The sequence below is a fragment of the Prionailurus viverrinus genome, chromosome E2 (genome assembly GCF_022837055.1).
Source record: "Prionailurus viverrinus isolate Anna chromosome E2, UM_Priviv_1.0, whole genome shotgun sequence".
NCBI classification, from domain to species: Eukaryota; Metazoa; Chordata; class Mammalia; order Carnivora; family Felidae; genus Prionailurus; species Prionailurus viverrinus.
In genome coordinates this window covers 37,838,387-37,864,994 of record NC_062575.1, presented here as the reverse complement: position 1 = coordinate 37,864,994, position 26,608 = coordinate 37,838,387, and the positions used below count along the sequence as shown (strand labels likewise).

The 26,608-nt window shown below is 46.9% G+C and overlaps 1 protein-coding gene across 3 annotated transcripts in view; it reads right to left on the bottom strand.

Moving 5' to 3' along the window:
• Positions 1-17,720, bottom strand: part of MYLK3 (myosin light chain kinase 3) — a 33,199-nt gene extending 15,479 nt beyond the window's left edge. For 2 of the 3 annotated variants that reach the window (XR_007147551.1, XM_047837219.1), the window contains exons 1-7: positions 17,203-17,607; positions 11,299-11,389; positions 9,919-10,303; positions 5,649-6,100; positions 3,505-3,610; positions 2,324-2,950; positions 1,308-1,449 (exon numbers count right to left, since the gene is read on the bottom strand). Coding sequence is in view for 2 of the 3 variants with exons in the window: in XM_047837219.1 (XP_047693175.1) it covers positions 1,308-1,449; positions 2,324-2,950; positions 3,505-3,610; positions 5,649-6,100; positions 9,919-10,303; positions 11,299-11,389; positions 17,203-17,607 (2,208 nt within the window). In the remaining variant the exon portion in view is untranslated. Of the gene's footprint in view, positions 1-1,307; positions 1,450-2,323; positions 2,951-3,504; positions 3,611-5,648; positions 6,101-9,918; positions 10,304-11,298; positions 11,390-17,202 lie in introns of all 3 variants that reach the window. The other variant, XM_047837220.1, reaches the window with a different exon arrangement.
• Between the last annotated feature and the right edge of the window lie 8,888 nt (positions 17,721-26,608).

Below are 26,608 nucleotides of genomic sequence, written 5' to 3'. Positions count from 1 at the left end.
TCAAGGAACTTAGGCAAGATCTTTTGGTCACGAAGGAACTGAACCAACACAAGCCCTACTCTTGCCTGGGAAATGGGCCTTTGCAATAATCAACTCCTGCTGCAGAGACACAGGGTTGCCCCAACGGCAGGTCTTTGACCCAGAACCACAGAGCTGAAGCCTGTGCTTCCCCCAACTGCCAACCTCACAGAGCAGCTAATCCAGAGGGCTTGGAATTAGCTGTAGGGATCTGGGAAGCCAGAGGTCAATTCCCTACTATCGCTACCATTTTTCTAAGAAGTCCAACTTTACAGTCTGGTGTCAATCAGAAAAGATGGTCAGAAGAAGCAATGTGCACCCACAAAGTTCTGGCCAACCTACTTCCCACCTTCTGTGGGGAGCCACTGAAATTCCTGAAAGGAGTTGTTGAAAAACACCCTCCTGCTTGCCCAGAGAGTAGGAAACCACAGAAATGGCTGCCATGTATCAAGTGCTTACTACCAGCCAGGCATGACACTCCTAGGACGATCCTAGTAGACAAAAGAGAGTGTAACACATTCACTCACTGGAATATCACATGGCCCTTAAAGAGAATGAGAAAAGATGTCTATAATGTACTGTTAACTGAAAAAAAGGTAAGTTTAAAAACATGATGTATATAGCATGATCACTTTTGTATATCATGCCACTTTTGTGTATCATGCCAAACTGCTAACAGAGAAGACCTCTTAGCATGGACACTGGATGGGAAGAACTTTTACTGTGTATTTTACACATTTCTATATTGTCTATATTTGTGACCACAGCATATGTTCCTATTTTAATTTTTTTAAAACTAATCTTAAATGTTTTTAAGTTTTTATTTAAATTCCAGTTAGGTAACATACAGTATAAGATTTCAGGTGTACAATTTAGTGATTCAGCACTTCCATACAACACCTGGTACTCATCACAAGTGCCCTCCTTAATCCCTATCCCCCATCTAACCCATCCCCCACCTCCCATCTGGTAACCATCATTTTCTTCTCTATCGCTAATGGTTTGTTTCTTGGTTTGCCTCTCTCTAAAGATATTTTTAAAGAAAAGAAGGTCACTGTATCATTTAATCTTCAAATAACACTTAAAGAGTTACAATTATCCACATTTTATAGTGGAAGAACTGAGGTTCAGAGAGGCAGCATGACTCATTTACTCCAGAGCTAGGAAATGGCAGAGAGCCAGGAATGGAAGCCAGGATGGTCTGTTGATAGAGTTCTTTAAGGTAAGAAAGCAGCAGAAGCTCAGGAACCCTGGAGGCCCACCCACCACATGCCCAGGTGGAGCCTGACCTTGAGGTCCAAGTGCAGGATATAGTGCTGATGGAGGTAATGCACACCCTCGCAGATCTGCTTGGTGAACAAGATCACATCCAGTTCAGTCAGCTGGTACTTCTCCTCTGTGATCCGGTCAAAGAGTTCACCTCCATCCACACTGCCAGGGCAAAGAGAGAGGTAGGCACTGGTCTGAGCAAGGCTCCCAGAGGACTTGTCCACTCATATCACCAAGGTTCAAAAGAGGCCAACCCACGTAAGCCCGAGGGTTATGATTAAGGAGGGATTAAGGAGGGCCACTGCCATCTGGGGTTTTCATGGAGATCTTTGTTCTGGCCCATTGCCAGCTCAGAGTGCAGGTGGTAAAAAGAAACTGATGGGCCAAAGGGAATCCTGGGGATTGTCTTCAATGTTGATGGTCCAGGCTCACTCTGGTGACTCTGTGCCAAGATTATAAACTTGTTTGGCTACAATGTTGTTTTTTCACTCTTGGTAGAGACATGACATGACATGATATTACAAACCCTACCATAAGGAAAATAGCAACACAAACACAAAAATAAATGGCCTCTGAAGCCCTGGTCTCAGCTTCAGGGGTGGTTGGGAGTGGTGGGGACTGTGTCAAATGGGAGACTGGTGACCCTGTCTACAGAGTCAGCAAGTAGGAGCTCCAGCACACCAGTTCCAGCTGAAACGCAGGTCCAACATTACTAGATTGTTCACATTTGTAAGAAAAGCAAGATATCTGGGTTTTAATGTGAAATTTCCCAATTTCCAATTGTTAATGCTTAAATCAAAATTATTACAAATTGTGTACGCTAAACCAACATACATCTACAGATCAGTCAGGTTTACTGCTGGTTTATGACAAATGACTTTGTCCTCCATGCTGCATATTGGAGGTGATGATATTCCTTAGATGTCCCAGAGAGGGGAGGGGAAAGGGAGAGCTTTGCCTAGAACCACGGCTCCAAGCCCCAGCACTGAGTCTGGGCCCACAGAGAAGCCACTGCTCCACCTCCTGAGACACTCACTATTCCATGACGAGGGTGAAGCTGTTCTTGCTTTCAAAGGCATCATAGAGCTGGATCAGGTTCACGTGGCTGAGCTGGTTCATGATGTAGACCTCATTCTTCACATCCTCCTTGTGGAGTTGGATGGGAGAGGAGTTTCCAAGAAATGGGTCAGGAAGATGAGCCAGCTGTACCTCCCAAGACACATGCCCTTCCAAGGTGCATGCCCACCCTGTTTCCTCATTTCCTACTCTCACATCAGGTTTCCGACTCAGCACCCAAACCAGGTTCTTACAACAGACCCACCGTTCCACATATAGGAAACCTGAGGTCCAAGAAGGAAGCCTGGAAATCCAGAGGGACCCTGCTGTCCAAGGTATGAGGTGATGTGCTGGGCAGAGTGTGGGACTCATGGAAAAGAGGCAGGGAAGGTGGCAGGGTTCCTGATCAGCATGCAGGGGGGTGGGGAAGTGTAGGGCCAAGGGGCCAATAAGGAAGTATAGGAGCCCTGAACTTGGCCCAAGGCACCAGCTGGTCCAGGGCAGATGCCTCACCCGGTCCTTGGCACTCTTCACTTTGATGATCTTAGCTGCCAGTGAGAGGCCTGTGGACTTCTCTGTGCACCTGTGGACCTGGCCAAACCGGCCCCTGCAGAAACATGACACAGCAGACTGAGACCCCAACAGGCTCACTCCATACATGGTGAGCCATCCTGTACCCTGGACTTTCTGGTCCTGCCCTCTGTCCATAAACACCATGGGATTATCCTGCACCCCAGAGGTACTATAGTCATCACCCCAACACCACATTGGTTATCCTGAAACTTAGAGAAGACCTTCTTCATCCTCTCATAAAGCATCTATCTATACCCTGGGGACTACCTCCCTCATTCCACACCACTCAGATTGCCCTACCACCACTAGTATATGGTTCCCATGCCCATACTGTGTGGGCCTCCTGCACCCTATACTTCATCTCACACCATGTGGGCTCTTCTGCACTCTAGAGGTATTCTCTTCACCTACTCTCTGTGGACTATCCATTTCCTAGTACACTGTGTGGTATATATACCACTCCTGGCTTTGGCTCCTGGTCAACCCCTTCCTGAGAAGCATCCAACAGCATGCCATATAAGGTCTCCAAGTGTCTCTGCCCCCAAGCCTCTTGCTCCCACTCTCTCATCAAGGTGGAAGCCCACCTACCCTCCCAAGACGTCATGCTGGCACACTGTGTAAACTGCTGAGGTCGCGGTCTCCTTGACACTCACCACGCGGTGTTCAAAAGGGGCTGGTGGGGCTGGACTGTCATCTGTTTGGGAGACAACAGCTTGTGAGCCTCCTAAGTGGTTGGTTTAAGTGACAAGCCCTTCACTCTTCTCAAGGAACACCTCATTGGAGTCACCCACTCAGCAGAGGAGCAAGCTGAGTCTCAGAGATGTGAGGTACTAGCCCAAGGTCACACAGCAAGTCAGTGACGGATGGGATTCAAACCCAGGTCTCCCATCACCTACAACAGTGCTCTTTGAAAGATGGAGAAGTTATACCCAGTCTGTTCATTGAAGTTAAAAGGGGATCCACGGTGGATCAGTATAGTCAGCAGGAAACAGAAGGTGCACTTGAACGGGGTAATTGAGAGAATTTAATGACAGGACTATGTTTGAAGGTCCAGGCAGGGCTGCGGACATCAGTGACACTAGTGTGACAGGGAGGCAGCTGGAGACAAACACCCACCCTTCCTCTTCTTGCACCCTCTGATCTCCTGATAGGGCAAGTAGCCTGTGATGTAGCCTGTAGCAGGTGTGCTCAGAGGGGTTTGGTGGTATCTGGGGAATGGAGGGGGAAACAGGACACCAGCACTTGGAAAGATAAAAATGTCTGAGTGTTTTGAAAAATCTTGTCCTTCAGAGGTAATAGGAATCTAGAAGTGTTGCATGAAATAAAGCACAGGAATGAAGCAAAACAGCAAACACAATGACTGAAGCTGGTTTGTGCATTAAGGACTGTGGTGGGAAGTCAGCGGCCTGGGTTGAAATTTTGTCTGGATTTGTCATAGTTCACTCAGAGTGTTCCACCCACAGCTCTCATACCTCTGAAACCATACACCCGGTGCAGTGCAAACACAGCTTAGTTTGTCTTAGTAAAAATACTCTTTGCTCCCCAGAATAGAAGTTTGAATTTGTCTTGAGAGAATATTGCTTATTCTTTTTTTTGCATCTGCAAAGCAAACCGTGGGCCCTGGGCCACAAAGGTAATATATATGGGCTATTGTTGCTACAGCTGCTATTTTTCTGGGACCCTAGAAAAGCTGGGGTTCTGAGTGTGTGTCACAGGGATTCCAAATCTAGAATTTGGTCTGCAGTTTCTTTGCCGCACACTAAGTGTTCAGAGTGGTTGCAGAGCCATGAGGTTTGTACACATGGTTCCAGAGCCAGTCAGGGTTAGATCCTGGCTCTGTCAACACTGACTCTGGCCCTGAGCATGTTCCTTGACCTCTCTTGTATTTCCATTTATCCCCACTCAACAGGCCTGTGGGAGTAAATGCCTGCACAAATGCACGTGTCTTGGCACACAGAGAGCCCTGAGTTCACGTTGGCTTTATCACCATTCCAAGCCTCAGAAAAGATTCTGGAGACTCCGTTTGCTTTCAGCTGTGTTTCAAAAATTAAAGGAAGCCCTTGTCCACATTTGGACCAAGTCGTACAGGTGGAGAGGAAGCAACTAGAGATGTCACTATGACAGGGCAACTGCGGAGTCCAGAAGTGGCAAGGGGCCCCAGATGACCTGCAGCCCTTCCTCAGGGACTTCCAGAAATTCCAGGGCAGGAAACCAGCAAAGGGTGGCCTTTCTGCTGGCCTTCATGAGATGAGGGTTTACACCAAGGAGGGTAGGACCCTAATGCTGGAACAGTTGAGGGCATTTCAGTCACATGAACACAAGGATGTTTCCCACCACTACTGGGATCCTCACTACACACTTCCATACCCCAGGATGAGAACTTACTCATTGGGCATGGTGGCCGATAATGGGTCCATTAGTTAATAGAAGTTCTTTTTAACAGGAGCCTTCTCTGGCTCAATCCAGAATGACACCAATGGTGAAGAGCTCAGGTGGGCTAGTGGCTTGGAGAAATCCACCCCGTTGAGCCACAGGGCTCCCCTACTGCTACAATCACTCCAAATCCAGCCTACTGCATCTCCAGCCCTTGCTCTTTAGCTCCAGCAGTTACTGGCAGGCTGTTCTAAGTCTTGGGCTCCCCCAGACCCACATTCTCTTGCCCTGAAAGCAGAAAGGTCCCCTGGGTGTAGGTCCCCCAAACCCACTTACCAGGCACACAGCAATGGACTCACCCAGAACCACGCTGCCAGCCTCGGCTCCCAGAGGGGTCTTCCTTCCTGCTTCAGCTCTGCCCATGCCTCTGGATGTGCAGTCCTTTCCAGGCTCAGGGTGTCCTGTCCCTGGGTCTTTGTCCTGCTGCCGGCCCAGGGATCCAGCATGGTCTCCCATGTTCCTCCTGGCCCCTCTTGGTCCCACGGTGGACTCAGCCCCAGGCCCCTGCTTCTCCTCTGCCTTTGCTCCCTCATCGCTGCTCTGCTTCCGCAGTGGGGAAATCTTTCCAGCTCCTTTTGGGATCTGTTTTTCTGACTTGGTCATAGGGGCCTGGGGGGTGGGCCCAGGTGGGTCCTGCTCACCTGGATAGGCAGCTGCTGGAGCCTCCTCAGGAGGTATGTGTCTGAGGCTCCCCCCTCGTGTCACAAGCAGCTCCCCAGGGGTGTCTGTTTCCTGCACATGGATGGAGATCCTGGAGCAGAGATAAAATAAGGCCTTAAAACCAAGGACTTTTGAGTCACCACAGACCTGGGGTCAAATGCCTGCTGCTGCCACTCAATGATTACGGCCTATTGGTCTCAGTTTTCTCATCCATAAAAAGGGTCCTTCAGGTTGTTATAATAGTAAGGTATACTGTTTGAAACAAGCAGACCCCAACCCCAGCCTCTCCGGATACGCTGATTACCTCTGCACAGACAGGACACCTGGGAGAGGCTGGATTCAGTGAGATGGTACCATTTGCTCTCAGAATTCCAGGGGATGAGTGTCTGAGGAAGACTGATGTAACCTGTGTTGGACAGTGAGCACCAGCTGCCTCTGAAGTCCTTGGAAACCTGCTTCTGCCCCAGGGGGACTGTGGCCTGGAGGCAGGAGACCTGGGCTCTTCCCACCCTCTCTAGGCCTCAGTTTCCCTTTCGGTTAAATGAAGAAAGGGTGAAGCAAGTCAAATATCACACTGGAAGCCCCAGGTCAGACATATTTTATTAAAATCAGGTAAATGCTCATAGAGACTGGACTTCTTATTTCTCTTGAACAAACGGTTCTGGCTGAGCTGGGCAGGTCCGCAGAGCTGAGATGCAGCTCCACTTCCTCACAGACCCTGCTGCACCCCGGCAATGCCACAGAGCCCACTTCATCCATTCTCATTGCCCAGACCTTGTGACATTTGGATTTGGGGGCCCAGATGGAGGTCAGGAAGGCCCTCTGAACCCTGACAATATTCAGAAGGAAGGACCCTGACCCTGGGAGCTATGACCCCCAGGGGTTCGGACCCTCCCTCTCAGAGTTGCCCCTGCTCTGATTGTTCTTCACAACTCACTGCCAGGGTGTATGTGTGTTGGGGTGGGGGTGAGGCAGTGAGGGTCTGGCATGGACTAAGTCTCAGGAGGGAGCCAGGCAGACTCCTTTCTGGTCTTAGCTCTGGACCATGTTGCTGGACAACTTTGGACAAGGCCAGTGCCAGTTCCTTCTTCTGTCAAACAGAGACATTGATACCTTGCAGAAGTGCTGAGTTTCCACAAAGTGGGGAAAGGTCCCAAAGTGAGACCCAAATGGTCCAGCTGATATGGACAACAGGAAGATGGTTCCTCAAAAATTTAGAAAAAAAACCTACCAAATGACCCAGCAATCCCACTTCTTAAGTTCCAAACCCATGCTCATAGCAGCATTATTCACAACAGCCAAAGGTGGAAGCCACCCAGGTGTCCATCAATGGGTGAATGGATAAACAAAATGTGTAATATCCATACAGTGGAAAATTATTCAGCCTTAAAGAGGAAGGAAATCCTGTTGCATTCTACTACCTGGATAAACCTCAAGGACATTATGCTAAGTGAAATAAGCCAGGCACAAAAACTCTGCTTCCACTTATATAATTCCACTTATATGAGGTACCCCCAGTAGTCAAGTTCAGAGACAGAAAGTACAATGGTGGTTGCCAGTGGTTGCCAGGATCTAGGGTGGGGGTAGTAAGAATTGTTTGACAGTTGTAGAGTTTCAGATTTTCAAGATGAAAATGTTCTGGAGATGTGTGTCACAACAACCCAAATATACTTAATACCACTGAACTGCACATTTAAAAATGGTTAACTTAGTAAATGTTATGTTACATGTTTTTTTACCATAATGAAAAAACAAAGTGAGGCTTTTCCATAGCAGTCGAAAGCCCAGCCCCTCCCTGAGCTGCAGCAGGTCCTCTGACAGCAGTGCCTATTCCTAAATGCACTGATTCTGTGCAAGCCTGTCCACAGCCAGACTTAGGCAAAAAGTCCCTGCACCGTGGCCCTCGGGAGTGAATACGGGTTGGTGATGACAAGGTAGGGTGGGAAGGTGGCATCCAAGCCTGGCTCAGGCCTCATCTCAACTGAAGGACACAGAAAACTGCAGGAAGCCAGTTGCTGGAACAGTATCCAGGTGGTCAGGTGGCCAGCTGATAAGGCCACGAGTCACTGTTGTCCCACTTGGTCTTCATACCCAGCAGGGCATGGGATGCCCCAAATGCACTGACATGCATTCCCATGTCACTGAGTATCCAACGTTTTTCCTCCTCCTGCAAAGCACACCCAGGGCAGAGGGCAGACATGACTAATCAATTACAGCACCATGTCCCCCCAACTGCAGCTAGGGCCTCAGGATCCTCTAGACAGGCAGCCACTGCCAATCAACCTACCTTCCCCCTAATGCAGAATCTTTTTGAGGACCCTAGCAAGTTCATGGCAAGTTCATCCCTATCCCTAGATTCCATATTTATAGCCCTGGCCAGGATCCAGGGATGCCTGCCAGGATTCCCTCCTTTTGGCCGGTTAAGGCTCTCATTTCCTTCCAGAACAAAGGCAGACAAACCATCTGGGCTTCCCTGCCAGTCACCACAGTACACAGACAGCAGCGCCCCTCCCTATGCCAGGCCCAGGGAAGGGATGGGGCTCTGTTACAGGTCAAGATGACCCAGGACAGGTGCAGGAGGGCACCAGGCCCCCTTGAGAAAAGACAGGTAAGCACAAGTACCCTTAAGCGGGCCAACCTGGGGGCCAAGATGTACTGTTCCCCAGGGCTGGGGAACACAGGGCTGGGGAGAGATTGGCAGTCATCAGGTTCTGGGTCTTCCTGCACTGTGTCTGCTGAGGGCTGGGGCTGGTCCTGAGGCTACCTTCTGAGGACACAATACCACCTTCAGGACCCCAAGCATAATTCTGAAAGCTACCTAGATTGATTCAGCCTATACCAACCTCTTTCTGAAAGCCCATCCTTTCCTCCCTACCTTAGTATTTGGGTCTTAATTAAATGCTGACCTGAGGAAAGTGGCTGGTGCAGTAGTTAGGAGATTTCTGGAGTCCATAAACCTAGATTCAGATTTCAACTTTGTGAATCCCTAGCCATGTGGCCCTGGCTACTCTCAGACTATTTCCTTATCAATAAAATGGGAAGGCAACCATGCTCATCTCCTGGGAATGTTGTGAAACTACAGAGATATGATGCCTGTGAAAAGCTTGGTCAATTCCAGCACCTAGGAGAGTTCAGTGAGCCCCAGCCTGTAGCTATTATAATTGCTCTAAGAGCTGGTGGTTCTCAGCCCTGCTCCACATTGGAATCACCCAAGGAGCTTGTAAGAAAGAGAAAGAGAGAAAGGGAGAAAGAGAGGGAGGGAGGGAGGGAGGGAGGAAGGAAGGAAGTTGGGGGAGGGAGGTGGGGGAGGGAGGGAGGGGAGAAAGAGGGAAGGAGGGAGGGAGGGAGGGAGGGAGGAAAGGAAGGAAGGAAGGAAGGAAGGAAGGAAGGAAGACCAAGAAAGCAAGAAAATACCTGAGCCTTACTCCAGACTGAATAAATCAGACTCTCTGGGCACTGGTATTTTAAGAATTCCTTTCAGGGGGCACCTGAGTGGCTCAGTCGGTTAAGCATCCGACTTTGGCTCAGGTCATGATCTCACGGTTCGTTGAGTTTAAGCACTGCGTCAGGCTCTGGGCTGACAGCTCGGAGCCTGGGGCCCACTTCGGATTCTGTGTCTCCCTCTGTCTGCCCCTCCACTGCTTGCACTCTATCTCTCGCATTGTCTCAAAAATAAATAAACATTAAAAAAAAATTCTTTCAGGTAATTGTAATGGGCACCAGGTGAGAAACAGTGCTCTAAATTCCCAAAAGCATTGCCTGCACCTTCTCCTGTCTTCCCCTCATGAAGCTAGCCAGCACTGTGCCGACAGTGACACTCAGCCTCAGCAGCTAGTCTCTTGGCCATGCTCCAGCTGAGGGGCTGCTGTTAACTCCCTCCCTTGCCCACCACGGAGGAACACCCCTTACCTTGGAGGTGTTTCTACACCACTGTAAGCTGCCTTGGCCTGGACTGGCAGCCCTGGAGTCAGCCTCATGCCTGCCTCTGTGGGCCGAGAGTCAGACCTGCTGAATGATGATCCTCGTGCCGTACTGGGTAAAGTCTCCTGGCTGGTTGGGGCCTCCTTGACCCTGTTGGGTGCTGCAGGCAATTCCAGGTCAGTCCCAGGGTTCTCAATGAATGCTCTAGGAACTTTGGCTTCCACCTCTGTGGGCAGCGGCAGGTGGCCAGGGGGCACTTCTGCCTGCCCTAGTGAAGCCTCTTCCTGGGTGAGAAGATCAGATCCTATCCCTGAAGCATTGATGGGAGTCAGCGTCTCCACTGTCCCCTCTGGCAAGTTTTCCTTCTGGCTCTCTACAGGAAAATAGGCAGCATAAAAATGCATTCCTATATGGAGAACTCTGTGCTAAAGATATTGTAACGAATGTGCAAAGGCTGTTCTGTGCAGCATCTTTATAATAGGCAGACTAGAAATAACCCAAGTGACCCCCAGTAGGAGGCTGGTTGACTAAACCATGGCCCATCACACAGGAGTACTGCACAGCCATGAAAATAGAAAGATGCAAATATCTCCTTATGTGGCTATGAAGCGATCTCAGGATATACAGTGAAAAAAAAGTCAGGTGGAGAAAAGTATGTGTTTCTCTTTATCTAGGAAAGGAGGATATGTGAGTGTGTGTTCACAACCACTTAGAACATGGTAAAAATGTTCATGCTTAAACTTTCATGCCTAAAGAGGCAGAAAGAAGGATAAGACAAAAACTTTTTTTTAAATGCTTTCATATGCAAGGGAGGGAACACAATGCAGAGAACAAGGACAGAAGCTAGACTTCTCTTAATATACCTTGTTCTGTCTATTTGACTTTAGAACTATGTCAATATTACACAAAATTGTAAAAGAAAATGAAACTTTAATAAAAGTAATCCATAAAGATTTAAAGCAAAGTGAAATAGACCTGAGGTTGGTGGCATAGCTTACACAAGAAGAAGCTATTCCAAGTGACTTTAAAACAGTAACACAGGGCACCTGGGTGGCTCAGTCAGATAAATGTCTGACTCTTGAGTCTTGATTTTGGCTCAGGGCAGAATCACATAGTCATAAGATGGAGCCCCATTTTGGGTTCTGCAATGACAGTGCAGAAATATAAACAAACATTAAAAAATGTTTTTAAATAAATAAATAAATAAAATAGGAATACATAGTGGGATATACATACAGGACAAAAGAAAAAAGAAAAAAAAGCAGCAGCTTCAACAGTTTTTCAGTGATCACATTGTCGCCATTGGTATTTTTATTTTGAAACTATTATGTGTGTGATGTGAAATAAAGTAAATAGGGTCCCACTCACCCTCCGGAGACCCCCTGATCTCGGCCTGCACGGCTCTGGTGCTCAGCACATGCTTTGGTTTTGCTCCTTTCTCTTCCACTCGATCTTTGTTCTAAAAGAAACACCATAAAAACCACCACGATCATCATCACCATCATTGTTCAGGCCACAGAAGGTGGAACACCTACCATATTCTAAAGGTAGAAGTACTTAGGTTATTTCACGTGGTCTCACAGTAATACTAGAGTGTAGATATCACTATTGTCATCATAGGGACACTTACCCAAGGTCATCAAGTTCTTTGTAATATGTCTCATATTGTCAGTAAGGAGCAGACCTGACAGGGGCTTCTAAACAGACTGGACCCCAAAGCACGTAGACCAGTAATGGAAAATAAATTTAATCATAAAGTGTTAATAATTCAGATCAGTCAGTTATGGCTATTGCTTGGATTCTAAAGTCAAATTAACCCATGCTTGTTTAAGGGGTGGGGATGGGTAGAGGGGAAAGAAGGGTAGGGAGAATGCCACAATCAATGAATAGTGTCTGCCAGGAAACTGGGTTGATGCATCCTATGGTCACCCCTTTACAGTACAGTAGTGTGGCAGGAAGCATAGGCTCTCAGACTCTTGAGCCAGACCTGCTGGGTTTAAACCCCATCTTCACCACTCGGCAGAGATCCTTAACTGCTCTGTATCTCACTTTCCTCATCTGTGAAATGGGGAGAATAATATTATCTGACTCATAGAGTTAGTGAGAGGATTGGGGAGTTAATTTGTGAAAGGTCCTGACAAGTGTGTCCAGCACATGGTAAGTGCTCAGTAGCTCTGGTGATTTTATCCTGCCTGAGACAGGGAGCTATCTGTCTTCGATGAGCCAATTGATTGATCCATGGATGGACTGTGTAAGGACACTCAAAGTCTGACCTAGAGAAGCCCTCAGCAGCTCTCCCTTTAACTCTAAGTGGTCTGCATGAGGCCAGTGATCTTACTCCTGAAATAGTAGGAGTACTCAGTGTTTTTAAGTGCAAATATTTCTAGATGACCTGACCCCTTGCTGGGTGCCCCTGGTGTTTGTAGAGGTTTTGAGCCTTTGACTGGTGCAGCCCCTAAAACTCCTCCTGGCCCTTATCACAGCAGCAGTTCTGGTCACAGCACAGCCCTGAGCCTGGGCTGAGACCCTGGGCCCCACTCACTGCTGAAGGCCCTTTCCCTTGACTTGGCCACAGACACCCCAACTGGGAGCCAAAAAGAGCTTGAGACACATTTTGTTTGGCATGCACAGCATTTTAATTTTTTTAATTTGTTATCAACACTTTAAATCTAGGAGACTTTTATATTAAAATTCTAAGTTCCATTTTGGGGCTTAGAATTGCTCTGTGTTTTGATTATGGTGGTATTGATTTGGATGTACACACTTGTTGAACTATGTTGAACTATGTACATAGTTTGTGTGTATGTGCCATTTATTGTATGTAAATTATATATTAATAAAACTGATTATAAACAAGTCTAGGTTCCCAAATTCTCCTAAAAAAAAAAAAAACTGAAGATCTGGCAACTTTAGGGCCACATGGCAAAAATCAGCTGGAGCAGTTCCCTCCAACTGGGGCACCACAGTCCTCACCTCTCCAGAAAGTCTCCCTGGCACTAAGGATGAGGGTTGGTTCCACTGTTTTTCCTACACTGTACCCGCTTTGTTCAATCTTACTACGTGCTCATCCCTTTGGGATCCCAGCACACCAAGCTTTGTCTTCTTGAAGGTAACAACACATGGGAACACCCAGCCCCACCCCTGGCGTGTGCTAGGCACCTAATAAATAAATGTCAGCTGCTGTTATTATGATTAGCACCAGCACATCAATGTGACCAGGGCCCCCTACTCAGCAGAGACCTCTACGTTGGCCTCCTGCAGACTCTGTCCTTCCACCCCCGTAGCTGGGGGAACAGGAAGCATTATCACGGGATGCCTCCTGTTTCACTCCGGTGGAGAGGCACTCAAACAAACTCTCCTTTGGCAGACCTTGATGGGCTCAGAGTGTCCTCTGCCTCTTTCCACTCTTGGTGTAGGCAGTACACACGCACCTAAACATGCAAACACACACACACACACACACACACACACACACACACACAGCTGAGTCGTGTCTTCAGGACTCAACCTTTTGGTTCCAGTTCATCCAGAGGAAGAAGAGACCCTAAACACCATTCTAGAGGACTGGTGTCTTCTGAACAGTTTGCCTATGATTTGGGCCCACCCCTGGCTGAGCCTGGCCCTGTCCTTCATGAAAGAGCACCTGACTTCTAGAAATACTCTAATTCATTTTTACAACCAAACTGAAGTACCACTGGGCACTTCAGAAAACCCAAGGAGGAACTTTGTGACGTCCTGGCACAATTTTCTTTTTTCTTTCTTTCTTTTTTTGGACATTTAAAAATGTTTTAATTCCAATATAGTTATCATACAGTTAACTACAGTGTTACATTAGTCTCAGGTGTACAATACAGTAATTCAACACTTCCATACAATCCCCAGTGCTCATGGCAAAGTGCGCTCCTTAATTCCCATCACCTATTTCTCCTGTCCCCCCTGCCACCTTCCCCTCTGGTAACCATCAGTTTGTTCTCTGTAATTAAGAGTCCACTTCTTGGTTTCTCTCTCTCTCTCTCTCTCTCTCTCTCTCTCTCTCTCTTTCTTCCTTTGCTCATTTGTTTCTTAAATTCCATAGTCCCGGCACAATTTTCAAATTTAGGAGCCAATGCTAGGATTTAATTCAATCCCATAAATCATTACTATGCCCCTACCCTCTTAAGGAAACATGAACAGGATCTCCAGAAAGTCTCTTTTCAACACCAACAATATGTTAAATAGCTAGGGGTCTGTCTCAGTTCATTACCCATTCTCTGACACCTCCTCTGAGACCCGTTCTGGCCACAGTACACAGAGGGAAGTAGAGGCCTCTTGTCATGGATCAAATAGGAACTGACAGTCTGATTGGGGTGCTAGACCCAAACCTATAGATGGTTACTGATAGCTGTATTAAACACAAAGACCAGAAAAGAGATCAATCACATGCCAGTTGACCAGAACAGACAAGAAGAAATGTTGCAAGAACTCAGAAAAGAAAATGTTCTATGATTTCCCCTATTCAGAAATGCCTGCAACACATATAATATAGAGCTAATTTCATTAATATATGAAGAGCTCTTACAAATCAATAAGTACAAAAAAATGAAACAGAAAAGTGGGAAAAGAACATGAGAAGTTCACAGAAAAATATAGCAAATACAAATTAAAACTACAATGATATATGCTATTCTATCTACTTCTGGCTACATTTGAAATTTTCCATAATGAAAAGTTTTAATTTTTTTTATGAATTAAAGAAAAAGAATTAGCTTTGAGAGGCATATAACCAGTTGTCTTATTTAAATATTGATTCAAATAACCAAACTGTAAGGGGAAAAAAAGCATAAGACAATTAGGAAAATTTGAACACTGACTTTGGTAATATTAAATTACTATGTACTTTTTGGTCATGATAATGGTATCATGATTACGAGTATTTTGTTTGTTTTTTTTTAATATTTATTTATTTTGAGACAGAGCACACATGAGCAGGGGAGAGAGAGAGGGGGAGAAAGAGAATCCCAAACAGGCTCTGCACTGACAAATTGACACAGGGCTCAATCCCACAATTGTGAGATCATGACCTGAACTGAAACCAAGAGTCAGACGCTCAAATGATTGAGCCACCCAAGCGCCCCTTGTGATTACATTTTTTAAAAGAGGCCTTATCTTCTAGATATAACTGCTAGTTTTTTTGGATGAAATGATCCAATGTCTCAGATTTGCTTCAAAATAATCTAGAGAGAGGGAAGTAGGTGAGGATATATGCAACAACATCGGCCTCCCCTTGTGGGTTCACAGGGTGCATGATACTAATCTCTACTACAAGTGCATGATACTAATCTCTACTATAAGTGCTCTACTATAAGTTTGCATTTCGCAAAATTTTTCAGAATGTTAAAAAACACACACACAATAAGATCTCAGTTTTCAATCCCCACACAGGCAAAGAATAAACAAATTGGATGGTATGCTTTGTCAGCCAAAGGGGAGGCCACAACCATTCCCATATGCTATTGACAGGAGACCAAATTGGAAAAACTCCTTTGAAGGCCAGTTTTGCTTTATATACACAAATGGCATTGCTACATCTAGGAGTGTATCGTAGACATAAGCTCACACTTCTATGGATATTTGTTGCATCGTTATGTATAATAGCTAAAAATAAGAAATAATATAAAAAAACAATGACGCAGGGCTAGATAACAAATTAAGACACACACCCCCAACTGGAGAACTTTGCAACTTGCAGAAAGAGGAAGATTTCTATGTATAAATATGAAACAGAGCACGTGGGTGGCTCAGTCGGTTAAGCATCTGACTTGATTTTGGTTCAGGTCATGATCTCACGGTTTGTGGGTCCAAGCCCCATGTCAGATTCTGTGCTGACAGTGCAGAACCTCTTGGGATTCTCTCTCCCTCTCTCTCTGCCCCTTCCCTGCTCTCTCTCTATCTCAAAATAAGTAAATAAATTTTGAAAAAAATTTTAAATATGAAACGATGCCTAAAATATATTAAGTTAAAAAAAAATCAAGGCCAGAATAATGTGAATGATTTGAGTTAAAATAGAACAAAGAGGTGTGTTATAAACAGACTCCGTCTGCGAGGTTTTGCAGGAAATTGGCACCTATCACTGCTCGAGGAGGAATCTTGGGGACTGGGGATGGGGGAATGGAGTAGAAGGGACACGATGATGTTTTTTACCACATGAATGTTTTCATCATGTGCATTTATTAGAGTCATTTTCTTCTTTAAAGCTGAGGTTGGTTATCAGTGAAAAAGGGGGAGGTCACCTCTCCCCTGCAGGCCAGACTCACAGGACAGCTGCAGGAAGCAAGGAGCTACTGGAGAGGGGCATCCTCTGGAAGAAGGTGAGGGGCAGGGAGAGGAAGGGGCCAGCAGGGTGAGCTCTGGCCTGGCTGCAGATGAGGAAGGAAGGCAAACCCTGCAGCCTTTCCCCTGAAAGCCTCACTGCTGACACAGAGTCCAGCACAGCCTCCTGCGGACCTCAGCTTATCTCTTGCCAGAGGCTGGTGGATAACAGCAGGGATCTGAGATGGTGGCTCCAGGCCGTCTGAGTGTTGCTAAGTGGCTGACTCTTAGCTGTTCCCAAACAGAATGTTGCTTCTATACACCTCACACATACACAAACACCCCCACCCCAGCCAGACTTCCATTAGCCAGCAGGTTTGATTATGCAATCTTTGGGAACAGTCCTCCCAGAAATGCCATACTCCACCCCCAGGCTCCGGCTTCTTCATAGCCTGTGTCCCCTAGGGGTCATTGTCAACACTCATCTTCGAACAAGCAGCTGCATACTCTGCCCACTCTGGGACACAGCACAAGGTTGGGGACAGGAAGGTGAGGGTTCTAAAAGGGGGTTCTAATAGGTAAGCTGGCTCCCACCTGTTTCCTACTCCAGGTGTGAAGGACAAAAGGGAGCAAAAAGAAGTTACTAGAATGTCCAATAAGCTTCACTGTCCTCCTCTCCCTAATGGCCCATTTCCCCCCACTAGGTGTTCTGACACTGGCCAAGGCCCCACAGACCTCACCGAGGCACTGCCTCTTCCTTTCCCTGGGAAGAGCAGCCAGTCAGTGACCTGTGTGAAAATCCACCTATGAGCTCTCAGGTTCACCCTCTTCTTTCTCCATCCACAGGTCATGCAGGTGGCACAGGAAGAGAACAACAGCTCCTGCTGCTCCTAAGACTAGCTGCCTGGCCAGTGTCCCCACCAGAGTCACTGGGGTCTCCCTTTCAGCCAGAAGGGTTACTGGGATAGGGAAGCAAGAACCAACCTCTGAAGAGCCATCAGCCAGGCTTCCTTTCCTCCAAGGGACACTCCCTTGCATGATGAAATCCATCACCTTCGAGTTCTGGAACACAGCCCCCACCAAAGCTATGGCCTTGTCCACGGCCACGACCATCCTGAATAGGGCTTCAAGCCTGGCACCATGCTGGGCAGCATCCTGCCGCACATTCCTCACCAGCTCCAGGACCTCTGGCCACCCAGCCTGTGCGTCAGCTGGAGGAGTATGGTCAGCCCCACTTGGGCCCAGGATGTGAGAGGCCTCCAGGCGGTGTAGGCCCTGCTCCAGGTGGCCCATGCCTTGGTACACACACTGCAATTTCTCCGTGACATCTTCCTGGAAATGCAAGAGTTTGTCAACCTTCTCGTTTAGCACATTAAGCTTTTTGTCCATGGTTGTTAAGCAGGCCTTGCCTGACACCAGCAGCCCCCAGGTCTCCACACCCTCCTTGGAGGCTTCAGACATCCTGAAGCAAGCTTGACAAGGACGAGGAATCAGAAAATCCACAGACTCCTAGTTTTCACTTGGGCAGTGATATCTGGAAGTTTCATTGTTCTTGGTAGCTAACAGCCTCGCCCCACAGTGCCTGGGTTGTTTAGGGAGCCCAGAGGACCAGACTCTCTCTGAGCCTTGCTTATCTCCCACTCTGCTGTGGCTATGAGTGATAGGCTGGGTTTGGCAAGGCCCTTCTCCTTGGGGCCCCTTTGACATCATGGCAGCATTTAACATTCCTCTCTGAGAGGGTGCTGATAGGCAAATATTTTAAGAATCTATCCAAGGCAGGCAGGAGTTTGGATAGTTGACTAAAGGTTAGAAGAAAGGGGGTCCTTTAGGTAATGAACCAGAAAGCTGGACTTTACAAGGGGTCCAGGGATCCCAGGGTAGACCTTTAGAGGCCCAAAGCACTGAGGAGCAGATGGTATCATACTTGCCACAAACACATTGAATTCATGATGGAAAGCAAAACCAAAAATAAATGTGAGGTCATTCTGATTTTTGCCATGATAAAAATTTTGATGCTTCCACAAATTAAAACCAATTTTTGGTGCTCCTACTTTGAAGGTGCCCCAAATATGTGTTTAAGCTACCTTTGGGGTGAATTGGCAGATCCTTCCCCACAATGGGCCCTCAGTCACTAGCCACTTGTACCTAAAAATAGAAGTAAGGGAAAATGGCCTAGGCTACTTGCCAAGTGCCATTCTTCAGGTCAAGTTCCTCACAGAGCCCTTTGGAAAACACCCACCAGTGGTGCCCCCCCCACCCCTGCTCCTCCAGCATTGACCATGTAGGCATCAGGCACCCAATCTCTATACACTAGAACAAACACAGTAGCAGCCTAGAGAGCAAGTGGGCCTGTGTTTCCTGTAGTTTCCAAACATTTTAGCCTCAAAACCCTTGGTTTGAATACAGAAGCATCAATAAATAAAGCAAAGGAGATGCTAAGGCTGACACTGAGGTGGGGTGTTAGGAGCCACCAGAGAGTCCCTAAGCTGCCAGGGAACGATTGACTGACACCATTTTATTCCAGGCCCTCCTAGGGAGAAAGCAAAGGGTGAGAGAATTTGTCCAAGGTTGCCTCAACACGGGGTATCCTGAGGCTAGCTAAGCTGTAGCCAATGCTGGCCCCAGGGAGGGCCTTTGTAGTGTCCTGCTACACTTCCTCCTCTGGAATAAAAGCAATCATGAGGATAAACTTTGACCTGGAAACCTGACACCTAAAAGCACCTTTAGATCATTTTGCTATTTTAAGCTACGGGTGAGCTTGCTACACAAGTACAGCTTGACCATAAACCCCCTCACTACCTGACCCTCCATCGGGATAGCTGCCCTAAGCAGCCAGTATAGAAATTCAGACCCATTTCTGGAGAGCAAAGGCCTGGGTGTCATTGGTAGAAATATCAGGAACATGCTCATAAAAATGCTAGTCTGTTATAGCACTGTGATTTAAAGCAAACATACAAACTCTTCTTGGGAAAAGAAGTTTGGGGAATGTTGTGCCCCAGCTCCTCTTGGGGATTCAAGATGTGCCTCAGCAGGATCTCATCTGCTACAGAAAGAAACCAGCACCTGACCAGGGAATCACCCCTTCCTCTACACTTACCACCTCATACTTCTCTGTGGAGCTAGGGGTCCCTGGATCACACTTAGGGAAGCAGCTACCCAGAGAAATCTCTGCATCTAACACCAGCCCAACACCTGTCCGACAGCAGGTATGGATAATCTTTGTGGGATGCAGTCCCCACCAGTCTAAAGAGACAAACCCAGCTTCTAGGAGGGGTTGACCGAGCCGAATTTACAAAAGTTGGAGGAGCATGCTTTTCAGGCATTCCTCATCCAAAGACAACCTTGTAAGTAAGTACTATGAAGCATTGTGATTTATAAGGCTAGAAGGTTTATTAACTCCAGGAGGGAGTTTCCACCAATGTGCACCACAGGCCACTGCTGCGGGGATTTTTGGAGCAGCCTACATCCTTGGCTTAATAAAACCTGGAAACATTGCTAAGCAAAATTAGTCAGAGAAAGACAAATATCATATGACTTCACTCATATGAGGAATTTAAGATACAAAACAGATGAACATAAGGGAAGGGAAGCAAAAATAACATAAAAACTGGGAGGAGGACAAAACATAAGAGACTCTAAATATAAAGAACAAACAGAGGGTTGCTGGAAGGGTTGCAGGAGGGGGGATGGGCTAAAAGGGTAAGGGGCATTAAGGAATCTACTCTTGAAATCATTGCTGCACTATATGCTAACTAATTTGGATATAAATTTGAAAATTAAAAATTAAAAAAAAAACCCTGGAAACCTATCTTGAAAGTCCATTTGAACCCAAAGAAAAACAAAATGTCCCAGACAGATGTCTATATCAAAAGCTAACTATTTAAATTACAAAAGGATTTACCCCTAGGTCTCCCTTAAGCAGCAAGTAATTGCAAGGCAGCTGGTTCACTAGAAATGTGGCTGCTGCATCCTCTACTGTTTCAGAACCAGCTTGTTGTTCCCTGGGGTCAGAACAGTCCTTGGACTTGCCTTAATCCTCAGGTGCACCAACATGCCTGGCAGGTTGTGGGTATTCAACACAAACGTATGGAAGAAATGAATTAAGGGGGCTCCAGCTGTGCAGGAGGCTGGGCTGAGCATCAGGAGACTTATGGAAGGAGCAGCAGCTGGGGTTTTCCACAACAAACAAGTGCAGGGTAAGATGCCTTGACAATTCCCAGCAGTAAGTTCTGGGGCCTCATGGGAAAAAACTTGGAATATGCCGACAGGTGAATTCCTTGAGGGTTCTTTGATGAAAAAGAGCAGCCAGGAGGACTAGTTTGAATACCTGTCATTTCTCAGCCTTGAGGAGAAATGAGATCTGTGAGGGCTGACGCACAGCTTCTCTCCAACTCTCCCTGATGTACAGGGCACAGCAAGAGCCATGGGCAATGGCACCCGCCCAGAGGAGAAGGGGGCCATTCCATCCCTCAAGTCAAATCAACACAGACCAGAGAAGAGACAGCCATGCTGATTGGGTACAGAGTAGTAAATCCAGTGACACTTCATCTTTCCTGGGTAAGGACAGGACAGCTGATCCACTCCCAGAAAAACATAGACTGACCTCTGTTTGTCATAGGCTGGGGTCAACGTGCACTGAACCCAAGACTCTTCCCTGGCCTTTCTGGTGACAGCCAGCTTTCCCTGTACAACCCCTGTGGACCCTGAGACCCCAAGTAGAATAAGAAGGGAGGAGAAATGCAAAGCTAAGGAGTCCATTCCAAAGTAGTGGCTCTCCTCCTTCCCCACTTCTGCATAGAACAGGCATGGCCAGGAGAGCCCCCACCCTCCATGGAGATCAGAGGTCTGTTTCTGGAGAAACTCAATAGTCCATAATACAATAGCTCTATGTACTGGCACTGGAGGTTCCTGGGAGCTTCTCATCTGGTCATCCTCAACAAAGCCAGCCAGTCCACAAGCCTCAACCACTCAGCCAGTTTTTTGTGCCTTACTCTGAAATATGCACAGATAAAAAAAAAATATCACCAGGTATTCAAAGAAAGCCCCAAGGTGCAAAGGGGAGCACCCCAAAACAGAAATGTAATCATGGAGGAAACAGAGAAAACAAGAAACAGAAGAAAGTTTCAAAAAGGCTCTCATTAGTTGCCACAGAAAAGTATGAAACGCAATTCCATCCATTAAAAAAGAAGACGGTGTTATGGAGAAAGAACAGGCGTAGAATAGAAGAGCAGTCTTGGAAATTAAAAATACAAATGTTAAAATTTTATTTTTTTTAAGTTGATTTATTTATTTTGAGAGGCTGGGGAGGGATAGAAAGAGACAGAGAATTCCAAGGAGGCTCCACACTGTCAGGGTGGAGCCCAACTGGGGGCTTGAACCCACGAATCATCAGATCATGACCTGAGCCAAAATCAAGAGTCAGATGCTTAACTAAATGAGCCATCCAGGCACCCCATGAATGTTAGCATTTTAAAATCCAGTATGGAGGGGCACCTGGGTGGCGCAGTCGGTTAAGCGTCCGACATCAGCCAGGTCACGATCTCGCGGTCCGTGAGTTCGAGCCCCGCGTCAGGTTCTGGGCTGATGGCTCGGAGCCTGGAGCTGTTTCCGATTCTGTGTCTCCCTCTCTCTCTGCCCCTCCCCCGTTCATGCTCTGTCTCTCTCTGTCCCAAAAATAAAATAAAATAAAATAAAATAAAATAAAATAAAATAAAATAAAATAAAATAAATCCAGTATGGAGATGAAAAAAATGAAGTTAAGATAATATCCCAGAAAGGAGAATTAAAAGATGAAGAGCCCTATGTAGAGAGAGAAAAGATAAGAGTAGATAATGGATCCAGCCCCATATCTAGTTAACTGGAATTTCAGGAGAAATGAAAGAGGGTAGGAATTTATCAAAGAAATACTACAGTCATCATGCAATTTTTGAACACAGAGATAAAGAGATTATAAAAGCTCCCCAAAATGTGAAAGAAAAAAATCATGTGCCAAAGAACCAGAATCAGGATGACATCAGACTTCTCGTTCTAAAACAAATGGACACTGGAACAGACTGAATGTAGTATATTCTAGATTAGAAATTTGAAGACACTGCACATTGTCAAAGGACAGAAGGAAGCATTTTTAAGACTTGCAGAGATGTGGGGCACCTAGGTGGCTCAGTCAGTTAAGCCTCTGACTGTTGATTTCAGTCATGATCTCACCTTTGTGAGACTGAGCCTCCTCTTTGGCTCCTCACTGAGTGCAGAGCCTGCTTGGGATTCATTCTCTCTCCCTCTGCCCTCCCCTTCCCATGCACGCGCTCTCTCTCTCTCTCTCTCTCTCAAGATAAATAAACATTAAAAGGAAAAAAAAAGACTTTCAGAGATGTAAACAATTTAAGCACCTTTTGAAAGAAGGACATTAAAGTACATGATTGTTTTTTTAGTGAATACTATTTGCATAATATTGTTCACACTATTATGCTGTAATGAGGTCAACACTTTGCAAAGTTAAAACAGTGATGTTGTAAGGATGGGGGAGGGGAAGTGGGAAAGTGACAAAGCTGAATCATTTCTCTTAATAGGAAACGCACAGACAATGCACAAAATTGACAAGGAGGAAAGTGGAGGCAAATACCAGGAGAAACCACTGAAAGACTCCCCTGTGTTTGCTGCTGGGAAGCAGGAAGGAAAGTAGGTTTTGCAGAGCTCAGGGTACAACATGTACAACGTGTCCTATACTTTGCAGATGTGTATGGTCATAACAAGCGTTGCAGCACACCGCAGTGAGGGCTCTAGCGAGGGTCTTGTAACGAAATCAAATATGACAGCTTTCTCAGAGATGGAGGCCACGTAGCTTGAGAAAAGGTATGCTTTTCTACTTCACAGAAAAGTGCCCCCTGGCCAGCTGCATAGCTGAAACTTAACCTCTCTGAATGCAGCTTTCCTCACCTGTAAAGGGGTGCAGGACAGTGCAGTAAGCACAGGGCTGTTTGAGTATTCATGTAAGTGAAACATTTTGCACCATACCTGGCACACGGTAAGTCCATGAAAACTTTGGAAATTACAACTCACACCCCCCACCCATTCCTGCTCCAGATGGTCAGCCAACAGGACAGCAGTGTGTCCAGCCACCTCATTGTGGGGTGGTAGGAGGGAAAGGAGTTATCTCCCCAGTCCTAAATCAGCTCCCACAGGTACCAGCCCACCCAGGCCATCTCCCTTGTATGCACAATTAGCTGATGTGCACTCAAAAAGTGCAAACCTGTCCTCCATTAAGCAGAGCTTATTCAGGAAAGGAAATCAGATATGAAACAGAACCCCAGAAAGTCTCACAGGTTCAACTCGGACAATTTAGGGGTTAGCAGCCACCAGGCCTTGTCTGCCCGCTACACCCTTAGTTGAGGAGGCCCAAGCTGACCATTCCTGGGCCGTATCCATCAACCAGAGCTTCCTGCTGACCGTGCTTCTTGGTCCAAGAGGACCTACGTCTGGGGGATAATTGTCACCAAGGCTTCCTTAGTCGCATGACCCTAACAATTGTCCCTCAGACTCCTACTTCAAAGCAGACCGGCCTGGAACGCCCTTACCGCAAATATCTGGATGTAATCTGACGCCCGCTGCTGGCCTCTGGCGCTGGAGCCGTGAAGTGCCTGAGTGGGGCACAGAGTCCCCTTCCTGCGGCTGCACCCGTTGTGCCAACTCAGTGTTTACTCTGCCTGGAGATGCCCAACCGCCCCGGGAGTGCTGGGAATGAGGTGGGCTGGCCAGCCAGGATGATTTCTCTAGAACTCAGGCAGCAGTGATAAGCCTGGCATTTCCGCTTATCTCTGACCCTGCCCCAGGCCCCAGAGGCATCCAGAGGCTTCGCTCTGTTATCTGGTTTGCTGGGTGGTATCTGCTTCCTGGGGGGCCTACTTCCTGCATCACTTAATGAAGTGTCCAGCTGTGAAACAAACACCGTGTGGTCTGAGGAGGGAGGAAAGAAGGGAGGGAGCCTAGGGCAGAACTGACCTGATTTCAAAACCCAGGATCCTGGTGCAAGGGGCCCAGGAGAGGAGCTGGGAATCACTCCCTGATTCAGGCAGCTCTCCAGGACAGAAGAAAGGTCCAATTAGCCAGAGTAGGGGACCCTTCTTTTCTTCGCAGGGGCTGCTTACACCTTGGCTGGGAGTCTGGTTAGTTATCTCCAGGCTGAGAGGGTCTAGCTGTTCCCTCTTTGAGTAAAACTATTCAGGAAGCAACAAAGACATACAGAGCCCCAGAGACTGGAGCTGCAGTGAGGGAGAAGCATGACTCCTGCTGCATGAGGTCAGTGTTCTCATTTTGTAGATGGAGAATCTGAAGCCATGAGAGGGGAAGGGACTTTCTGAAGGTCATATAGTAAGTTAATGGCAAAAACAGGACCAGATAGCAAAACTGTTGCCCTCAGAGTAGCCATGGAACTCTGGCCCCACGATGTGGGTGTAAGAGGGTGTGCGTGCACGTGTGTGTGTGCGTGTGTGTGTGTGTGTGTGTGTAGACAAGATTAGGCTCTGCCCCACAGGCTTGGCTCTGACAGTGGTCTGGGTAGATGAGGAGGGGGCAAAGGGTCTGGGACCCCCAGATACAATATTGGTTGCTTATTTTTTCATAGAAAAATGTCTACAATGGTCTCAGAAAGATAGTAAAGCTACCCAGAAAGATAGTAAAACAACAGCCACAGTCCTGCCAAAATGAATCTAGGAACTAGGCTTGGGAATAAAACCAAAGTCAAGCTGGACTCTGAAGAAGCAGAGAGGGAAATGACAGCTACATGGAAACCTGGCCTGAGCTTGGGAAGTCCCCTGCCAGCTCTCAGGTGGCTAGTGGATTTGCCCCCAGGATGTCACTCTCTTCCATGGTCAGCATTCCAACCCCTGCGGGAAGCTTTTGTATTTAGTCAATTCCTTTCCCCATGCCTAGTGAAAATTGTTCCCGGACTAATCAGATGGAACCAGTCTGAAAATACTAGATAAGAACAAAAAAGCACTCACAGAAGCCAAATCCAGACCAACAGCCATTCATTCCTTCATTCCTTCATTCATTCAACACTTACCAAGCAACACCTGTTAGGGAGTAATGAAAGCACTAATATTTTCTGAGCACATCTATGTGTCCAGCACTGTGCTACAACTTTGCATAAATTACCTTTTGCACCTCAATAATTATAAGAGGAAGGGACTATTATCCCCACTTCACAGACAAGTAAACTGAGGCTTGGAGTAATAAAGCCACTTTCCAAAGTCAGAGTAAGACCCTATAATATAAATGCCGGCAGCCAGACTCCGAGTCAGCTTACAACTGAAAGGAATCTAACTAAAACATCTTCTATCTAGAACCCGACTTTGTCTCTGGGGAGCTGCATTTGCCAACTGCCAGTTCAAAAACACAATTATATGTGCAAGATAGAATCAGGCCAACCTGTTTCATACCAACACATTGCATTGCTGGCCCTTCTACCAGCTCACACAGGGAAGATATCTCCCCTTGCAAAATACTTTGACATGTGCTCACATTTACATTTTTTTGAGGTGGATGGATTACGTTCCCCATTTTCCCCAGTCAGGGACTGGGGCTCACAGTGAGAGTTTATGCAATGCTGGGACTTGGACCTGGCTCTATAGCTCTAGGGCTATAGCTCTAGGGCTCTGTGTTTGCAGCAGTGGGCAGAGTTTCTAAACCTCTCTTCCTCCCCCACCTCATCACTTTGGGACCCTGACTCAACTGGCCTGACTGAAAAGAGTCAGAGAAGGGGGTGTAGGCTTTTGATATGAGCTCACTTTTCTGAGCCTTATCAAAGGTAGACCTGTGGTAAGCAATCAGTGGCAATATCTTATTTAAACCCCTTGATTGTGTTAACCCTTGTGAGCTCAGAACTCTCTACGTGCCGTGGGAAACTCAGAAAGTCTGGGCAGGAGCAAAGTTAACTCCTTGGAACAACAGAGAAAATGAGGTAGTCACTAACTCCTAGACTCAAAGGCTGTGGGTGCAAGGGAGCAAAATTGTAAGATATATCAGAGTTTCCAGCCCTACCATATCTGATAAAAAGAATTCCTTCTTCATCTGCTTAGATTCTCTCTTCTCAGTCTATCCCTACCCTCTGAAGAGAGCCTGGTTTCAGGATTTTTTGTGTCAAATCCAAAGAAAGGATGGTAAGATGGGGCCTGAGGACTGGAAGAGAGGATTTGGCTGAGCTAGGGAGCAAAGTGCCAAGAGTACGGAAGGAAAGAAGAGGAGAGACAGTGAGTAGGGACTGGAGTTGCAGAGCAGCAGACCTGGGGCAGTCCCACAATGTGAGAGAATGGGAGAGAAAAGAAAGGAGCATCTGGGGAATCTTGTGCTGCAGGACAGAAATGCTCAGCAGGGATCACAAGTAGGAACGGCATAT